This window comes from Glycine max, chromosome 8 (assembly GCF_000004515.6).
Source record: "Glycine max cultivar Williams 82 chromosome 8, Glycine_max_v4.0, whole genome shotgun sequence".
Taxonomy (NCBI): domain Eukaryota; kingdom Viridiplantae; phylum Streptophyta; class Magnoliopsida; order Fabales; family Fabaceae; genus Glycine; species Glycine max.
The window spans coordinates 35012133-35021637 of NC_038244.2; the positions used below are offsets into that span (position 1 = coordinate 35012133).

A 9505-nucleotide genomic window follows, 5' to 3' on the forward strand; every position below is an offset into this window, starting at 1 on the left:
TTCAAATATTCTAGATTATTACATTTTTATAATCTTGTAATTAAGAAATGTTTAATTATTCTATGAATCCCTAAACTTTTATAATTTTTTAATTAAGTCCTTGAATTTTTTTAATGGGATGCATGAACTTATTAAATTACCGAACTTGCATTTACTTTTTAATTAGGTCCTGACGTTAAAAAATTTCAAATAATTTAAGTACCTATGGATTTATTTCTTAAAAAAGTTCATAACTTCTTTACTATTAAAATGAAGAAATTTTAAAATTAATTTTAACATTCTCGGCAAACTTCCATACATTTCATAATAAATACTTTTGTTATTATTTATAAGACTCAATTTTAAAATGATATTTATTATTTTATAAGTCTCAATCTATAATATTCATAACATTAATTATTTTTAAACAAAAAATATCTCTAATTAAAAGAAAAAAGAAAATATATTAAGAAATAATTAAAAAACATATTAATGATAATGATAATTTTTAAAAAAAATATAAATTTAAAATAAATTATCACTATTAATTATATTAATAATTATTTAATATTAATAAATTAAGTAATTGAATATTTATAAATAAAAACAAAGAAGTATATAAATGTATGAAAGTTTGTTGAGAATAGAAGCCGTGTTTTTTGTTTTTACGGCCTCTTTCCTTGAAGCCTCGCATTTTTCACAGTTCTCACCCAAATGAAACCCAAATGCACTCCACATAAATCCCAAACCCAAATCCACCCCACTCAATCGCTCATAACCTTATCTCTCTCCTCACTCCCTCCCCTCACATAGAAAAACAAGCACGCACGCACACGCATACACACACACACTCTCTCTTTTCCACTCCCTCTTTTGGCCGCCAGAACAAACAAAACCCACACTTCACTCCCATCCAATTCCAAACCCACGTTGTTGTTGGTGCATGGAATGACCGAGTACCGGATGAACCTGTGGACCGACGACAACTCCTCCGTCATGGAGGCCTTCATGAGCTCCTCCGACCTCTCCTCCCTCTGGCTTGCCACGCCGCAGTCCGCCACCTCCACCACAACTCCAGGCACGGCAAAAGCCCCTCCTCCTCCTCCTCCTCCTCCGCCGCCGCCGGCGCAGTCCCAGTCCCTCCTCAACCAGGAGACTCTCCAGCAACGCCTCCAGACTCTCATCGAAGGCGCCTGCGAGAGCTGGACCTACGCAATCTTCTGGCAATCTTCCTACGACTATTCCTCCGGCACCTCCCTTCTCGGCTGGGGAGACGGTTACTACAAGGGCGAGGAGGACAAAGACAAAGTCAAAACCAAAGCCCCCAAAACGAGGTCGTCCGCAGAGCAGGACCATCGTAAGAAGGTCCTCCGCGAACTTAATTCCTTAATTTCCGGCCCTTCCGCTTCAGCTGACGACATTGACGAAGAAGTCACCGACACCGAGTGGTTCTTCCTGGTGTCGATGACTCAGTCCTTCGTCAACGGTAGCGGGCTGCCGGGCCAGGCTTTTTTTAACTCGAGCCCGGTCTGGGTCGCCGGGCCCGAAAGACTTTCCGAATCGGCCTGCGAACGGGCCCGCCAGGGGCAGCTCTTCGGGCTCCAGACTCTTGTCTGTATACCGTCCGCAAACGGCGTCGTCGAGCTCGCCTCCGCGGAGGTCATTTTTCAGAACCCCGATCTGATGAACAAGGTGCGTGATTTGTTCAACTTCAACAACAACAACAACAACAACAACCCTGAAACGTGTTCCTGGGCGTTGAATTGCGTTGCCACCACCGATCAAGGCGAGAACGACCCTTCCTCGCTCTGGCTCAACCCTGAAATCAAAGACTCCTCCACCGTCTCGCCGCCGAATTCCACGGTTAATAAGACGATGCATTTCGAAACCCCTGGTTCCAGTACCCTAACCGAAACCCCTAGCGCTGCTGCTGCTGTTCACGTCCCCAATTCTAAAAGCCAGGGATTCTTCCCGAGGGAATTGAACTTTTCGAATTCATTGAAACCTGAATCCGGTGAAATTCTGAGCTTTGGGGAGAGCAAGAAGAGCTCTTACAATGGGGCTTTCTTTCCCGGTGTTGTTGCGGTTGAGGAGAACAACAACAATAACAAGAACAAGAAGAAGAGGTCCCCGGTGGTTTCTCGGAGCAGCATTGACGATGGAATGCTTTCCTTCACTTCCCTGCCGGCTGCAAATATAAAATCAGTTAACGGTGCTTGTGTCGGTGCCGGTGATTCGGATCACTCGGATCTGGAAGCTTCCGTGGCGAAACAGGTGGTGGAGCCCGAGAAACGGCCCCGGAAGAGAGGGCGAAAGCCGGCTAACGGAAGAGAGGAACCACTAAATCATGTGGAAGCCGAGAGACAGAGGAGAGAAAAGCTGAACCAAAGATTCTATGCTCTACGAGCTGTAGTTCCAAATGTATCCAAGATGGACAAGGCATCGCTGTTGGGGGACGCCATATTGTACATTAACGAGTTGAAATCGAAGCTCAACGTGCTGGATTCAGAGAAAACGGAATTGGAGAAGCAATTGGATTCAACCAAGAAGGAACTCGAGCTCGCAACTAAAAACCCTCCTCCACCGCCACCGCCGCCACCACCACCAGGACCGCCTCCATCTAATAGCGTAGAACCAAAGAAGACAACAAGCAAGCTCGCTGATTTGGAGTTAGAGGTGAAGATCATTGGTTGGGATGCAATGGTAAGAATCCAATGCAGCAAGAAGAACCACCCTGCAGCCAGGTTGATGGCAGCATTGAAAGATCTTGACTTGGAAGTGCATCACGCCAGCGTGTCTGTGGTGAATGATTTGATGATCCAACAAGCCACGGTGAACATGGGAAACAAGTTTTACACGCAGGAACAGCTTCTGTCGGCACTATCATCCAAAGTTGGCGATGAACTACGATAGTTCCTTCTGTACTATTATTGGTAGCAGTAGCTGTAGCTTTCTATGTAAATTAGTGTTCTTATTTTTGGTTAGTCCTTTTTGGTAGCTTGGACTAAATTAATTTTATTGAGGTAATTTGATTTGGGAAGCTGAATGATCAACCAGGGGATAGTAATATCTCTGATGAAGTCCAAGTGGATTTTTTTTGTGTTAATATTATTATCTGTTTATATTGTATATATATATATATATATGTTTATGAATTATCATAAATGTGAACTGATGTTGGTGAATTTAATTTTCTGGGTGTTTTCTTAAGGGTGTTATTTAATTATCAGTTAGTGTGTTTCTCGTTTGTTTTTGAGTGTGCTGCTTCTTGTGGTATATCTGGCTTATCTGCTACAGAACGGGGGCATTTTTGAAGTCTGAATCTTGTGATTGAGTTGTCCAATAGTAATAATGTCTATGTATTGGTTTGTCTGATCTATTGATGGGAAGAGGCTGATTTTTGTGTGGTGAAATTGAGCCAAAGTAAAAGGACAAAGAAAACGTGCTGGGGAACAGCGGGGCATTTTATCTCCTGTCCTTGCTTACAACGTAATCATGTACCCGCCCGAATGGGTGGCCCATTTTCAGCCATGTGAAAAATGCTTACCCTTACAAAAATACTTGGTCACCCAACCTTTTTTGTTGGCGGTTGACTCACTTTTTTGGTATATAAAGAAATGACATTAATATTAATATTAATATTATTTGTTTTTTTTATTCTGACTATAATATTATTATAAAATAATTTTCGTTGAAAACGATAATTAATCTTCATCGGGATCTCGAATGCATATAAAAAATTTTCAACATAATTTATTTGATATGCATGAGTCAATTAGAATTTGAATCCTAGACTACTTGATTAAGGGACATAAATCACTTATATCTATGTAACTATTGATTTATGTTTATTTTCTTTGATTCATAGTTTAATTACTCTTTAACTATAGTTGAACTATCAGCATAAAAAACTATAATTTGAGGTATTAAACTTTAAATCAATTTTTTTTCCCGATCTAATGATAAATTTGGTTTTAGAAACATTTCTTGAGTGTTTACTCTTTTGGTGAATAAGTTTTTGACTAACTAGTACTATTAGATCTCTAGTTTATTTTTCCCACCATCTAAAGGCAGTTTCCTGTTCAGGTATTCTATTGTTGAGTAGTAAAGTTTTGACCACACCAAATTTATCACTGAAAATACCCTCGACATGCATGGAGGATTATAAGGCAAAAAAGAGGGGCTGTGTATTAGGCTCTTGTTGGCATGTGCGTGTTTGTGGAATCAGAATCACTCCAAATGCACCAACATGAATAACTATATAGGAAACAAGTCCACCATTAGAAAAGGACCTAAAAGTGAGGTGCTTTCTCTTTAAGCTATATTGGAATCAAACACGGAATCGGAAGCTGGCTTTGAGGTTCACGGTTCACCTATACCAACCACTTTTGCTATGTATAGCGTGCATAAAAAAAAAAATATTAGCGTTTCTACAATTTTGAATTTTGATCTAAATTGCTTTTAGTTAATATTAATTTCAAAATGAAGGGATTTATGTTTGATTGTTATTATTTTAAAAGTAGGCTAGTAATAATTTTTTTATTAAATACAAAAATTAGCTAAAGTTGTCTTAGCTTAAAATCAATTTTATACTCAATTTTTTTTTTTGTATAACATTAATTAGGGTCTTAGACTCTTCAGTGGGATCCTAAGATATTCATATAAGTTTGGATCCTTAAGATCGACTATAAGATTAATTATTGATTGAAACTTAATCACACTTAAAACTGATATTTTTCAAGAGTTTATTATAGAGATCAAACCCAGATCTTTCCTTGTGAGACACGGACACAGGGAGGGACACCCATCCCTCAAATTTCTTTCAACCATATATATGATAAAAAAATTTAAAAGAAAAATATTATTAATAATATATATAATTAATAATAAATATAATATTTCCAGTAAAAATAAAAAAGAATATATACTAATTAGTATATACTAAAACTAATTAAAAGTCCGATAATTAATATATGTTAGTACGACTAATTATATACTAATATTTTTTAATACTGAAAAAATGTTAATCTTTTTAATAATATATATTGTCACTAAAGAGATATATATATATATATATAGATAGATAGATAGATAGATAGATAGATAGATAGATAGATAGATAGATAGATAGATAGATCCGATAATAATAACATTTATATAACTTTTTATATAGGGTATATAGGGTAAATAGTTACTTTTATCCTTGAATGTATAATTCGCTTACAAATGCGTTCTTGAAAGATGAAAATATAAAATTTAATATCCGAAAGTGTAAAAAGTGCAACAAATATATCTGACTATTAACTTTCATCCGTCACCGTTAATCAAATAACCTACGTGGCATAGAATGAAAAAATTGTCACTAAAATGATTGTCAACGTGACCATCTCTAATTGTCAGCATATGAGCATATTTGTCATATAATATTTTTTTGACCATTCATCTTCCTACTCTAATGACAAATGCATCCTTAAAAGATAAAAATATAAAATTTAGTTCTTGAAAGTGTAAAAAGTATAATAAATATATCCGAACGTTAATAGTAGATTATGACTAATTATTATATTTTGAAAAAATTTATAATGATTGCTGCAAAATTTTCGGAGAGTTATATCACATTGGTAAGTGTTTGTGTTCTGTTATATAATTTTTAAGCTATCAATACAAAAAAAAAAGAAAAATAAATTTTACTGTAAAACAATAAAAAAAAATCATTGTTTTTGTTTAATCAAACATTATTTATTTATTTATTTATTTATAAATTTTTCATAATAAAATATGAATGTCTATTAATATATACAATGACATCAAATTAGAAACTATAATAAAATTTTGTTGATTTTTAAATCATATACAATGATTTTTTATTGACCGCTTATTTAAAAAAATCATAACCTTAAAAAAAATATTCCAAAGGAGGTGAGTGTTTTTTACAAATTAAAAGTATCATTACAATTATAATTTTCCCTAAAAATTATTCATGGATCTAATTTAACTATAATGCTTTACAATAAACACTTTTTTTACTTGAACCTTTTATCAAGCATGAGTACAAAAAAATTATTTACGAGTTTATAAAACAAGTATTATTTTTTCTTTTAGACTCAATTTAATTTACGAGTTTTTATCATTAAATTAAAGTTAATAAAACAAATACAAAAATAATTATTGTTATATTTTTCCTTATTTAATTTTTTTTTCTTTCACCTTAATTCCATTATCTGAATTTTAGTTAACAACCAAATCAAAATTTTAAATGTACATTGACTTTTGTTTATTATTTGATATGAGTTAAGTTAAAAAAATATCAAATTACTAATTTGATCCTTTTGTTGCAATGATTGTAAATTTTTTCAAATTATAATAATTAGTTACAATTTATTATTAACGTCCGAATATATTTATCGCACTTTTTATATTTTCCTTTGTTTGGGCTACTGGCCATCCGTCGGAAGTTTCGGGTTTAATATCGATATTTTAGCAACAAATCCAATAAATCTTAGTGTAGTGTTAGGTGTATTGGTTTTTTTTTTTTTGGAAAGGGAGTGTGTGTGAGGGGGACTAAAGTTTGTATTTTCATATTTCAGGGCGGAATGGAAAGATGAAAAATAAAAAAATATTATATCACAAATATGCCCATATACTGACCATTAGAGATGGTCACGTTGGTAATCATTTCAGTAACAAATTTGTTTCACCATGACACGTAGACTATTTATTAATGGTGACAGACGGAAATTAACGGTCGGATATATTTGTCGCACTTTTTACACTTTCGAGAATTAAATTTTGTATTTTCATCTTTCAAGGACGCATTTATCAGCGAATTACACATTCACGGACAAAAATGACTATATATTTACCCTTTTATATATTATTATTATCTAGGCTAATTATATTTTATGTATTATTAATCACATTTACCTATTGCCAATAATTATTGCTAACATATTATATATATATATATTATAAATAATGTTATAAAATTTGGTGACTTTTAGTTATTATTATATTTGATGAGTTTTTCTTATTGAGTCATATTTTATTGTTATTATGCTTGTGAAAATAAAAAATAATCAAAGGAAACAAAATGAATATGTGAGATTCTTCTTTTTATTTTTATTGTGAAATTATTATTGTGAGTCATAATGTTAACTTTAGTACATTAGTCATTTGCGTTAAATATTTTGGTTTAATTTCTTTCCATAATCTTTTGTTTGCTACAAAATGATTGTAAACTTGCCGGTTTTATTCATATGCTAATTGGGGGGATTGGCTGGTTTGTAATTTGGCTAATCATAACATTGTGTGTGGAGTTCTTGCTTTGGCACTATACTTCATCGTGTTGTGTTGCATATGCATTGGGAAACAAATTATAAAGTTTTGCAGGATGCCTCATTGTGTTTTAAGGTGGAGAAATTATTAGATGACTTAGAATCAGTATATCATGCACGATTTTAATTAATAATCATGTAACATGACAATCAAATATATATTGAAGTTTGTTAACATACTCTTAAGTTAGAATATTTTAACAATATACACCAAATTATTTGAACCAAAAACCCAATTATTTCTTTTGTGATAATAAATTTATTTAGGAATAATTTAATAATTTAATGTTTATTTTTAATGCTCATTTATTTCTCTCTTCCATGTATTCTTTCCTCTCTCCCTAAATATTTTTTAATTTTAATTTTAAAAATATAAACATTAAATTACTTTAGACAAGGGATAGGAGAGAGAATGAGTGAGAGAGAGAAATAAATGAGTTTTAAAAATATAAACATTAAATTACCATATTATTTTTAAATAAATTTATTGTTACAAAAGAAGTAATTAGACTTTTGGTCTAAATAATTTGGTGTAGATTGCTAAAATATCTTATGAGTATGTTAACAAACCCCATATATATTTATTAAATTAAAAATATATTCAGTGACTACTTGACAAGAATTTTAATTGTGTTTAATTTAAAGGATCTTAATTAAGTTAAAAAATTAAATTATCTACATGTTAAATGATTATTGATGAAAACTATGGATGATTTAATGATGTTGTACCACCTAATAATTTCTCATGTCACCATTTAATTTGATGGGTTCCTCTAGATTATGAGAAGGTAGTAGGTAGTAGTTAATTGTGATGGTGTTGGCTTCTTGTGGTAGTGTGATGGTGTTTTCTTACGTGGGATATCTGTTAAACTGGGTGTTTGTCCAGTTGAAATAGAGTTATGGGGTTTTTTTGTATGGTCTTCATCTTGTTCGGAAGAGAGAGGTTTCCATAAAATAAAGTTTATGCGGATTTCAAATTGGTCTTTTACATGTGTTATAATTTGGTCAATAAAATTCGTAGGATTCCTAATTTCCATGGAAGCGTCAAGTGAATGGGTTGAGGAAAGCCGACCAAAAATGGCAGATAGTCTCTAGCTAAGCATGATTGCATTTATCATTTGATTGTCATATTTTTTTAATGTTTTTCTTAATTTTATTATTAATGCTTTCTCGAGGGATTTAGCTGGTATTTCTAGAGGCTTTTAGTTGGCCCTAGGAAGTTAATTTACCAAAAAAAAATAAAAATGAAGTTAGAGGTAATAAATAGAGAGAAATTAGAAATAGGACTTGTTCATACTCACTTTTTTTTTTGTCACTCGTACTTTAAGAAAAACAATAATTAGGGAGGCCAATCCTATCTCTAGAATAGGGATCCCTAACAAAGGGAGGCAAAACATCCCCAAATGAAGTTATCTGCTAGAATCCCAAAATTTGCGAACATATCTGCACAACAATTATCCTCCCGAAAGATGTGTGAACTTCGAAATTGATGAAAAATAAATTTTAATTTAAAATTATATTTGATAACATAATAATTTAAGAATTGAAGTGAATTTATAATATTACTTAAATACATAACATAAAAAATGGTTAGAATAATATATATTTATAGTATTATGGAATAGCGAGCAGAGAAATTTGACTAAAAACGAGGAATTTGTAAGGGAATAGCAAAGGAATTTTGTGAGGGAATAGATACAACATTTGGTGAGGGTGTTGCAAGGGAATACCATCGATTAGATAGAAGATGCAGAGGTAAAGAGCGAGGAAATAGCGAAAGAATAATGAAGGAATTTTTGTGAGGGATTAGTGAAGAAAAAATTCAATTTTTTTTGGAGCGATTAGTGAGAAAAATGTGGTCCCAAACAAGTGGGGGGATTATCTACATTTGATCGTATATGTTATGATTAGAGAAAAGATCCTAGAATTTGAGGCCTAGGTGACCCCAGAAGAAATATAAGAAAGAAAAGTTTTATTTATGTTTATCCATTAGAATACATCATTCATGTTTATATAGGCAATTCTCTAACAATTTTTAACGGATTTTGGCATGCATGTCTTAGAGGAATTCAAATACAAAGAACCAAGGGAAGAATTTCTAACGGAAAGGGAATATTTGCCCGACAATTATCCTAGAAGGCCACTACTCTGTTGCCAGCTTAGGAACTACCTCCTAGTCTATTACACAAAAT

General features: G+C 32.8%; 1 protein-coding gene across 1 annotated transcript; it reads left to right on the forward strand.

Moving 5' to 3' along the window:
- The first annotated feature begins 630 nt into the window (after nucleotides 1-630).
- On the forward strand, nucleotides 631-3137 carry LOC100785708 (transcription factor MYC2). Its single transcript, XM_003531914.5, has one exon. It carries the CDS (start codon nucleotides 928-930, stop codon nucleotides 2890-2892), a length of 1965 nt encoding a protein of 654 aa, XP_003531962.1. The 5' UTR covers nucleotides 631-927; the 3' UTR covers nucleotides 2893-3137.
- The last annotated feature ends 6368 nt before the right edge of the window (nucleotides 3138-9505 follow it).

Bases quoted from the DNA above. Each gene is read 5' to 3' on its own strand.
- LOC100785708 (XM_003531914.5), top strand. From the start codon at position 928: ATGACCGAGTACCGGATGAACCTGTGGACCGACGACAACTCCTCCGTC.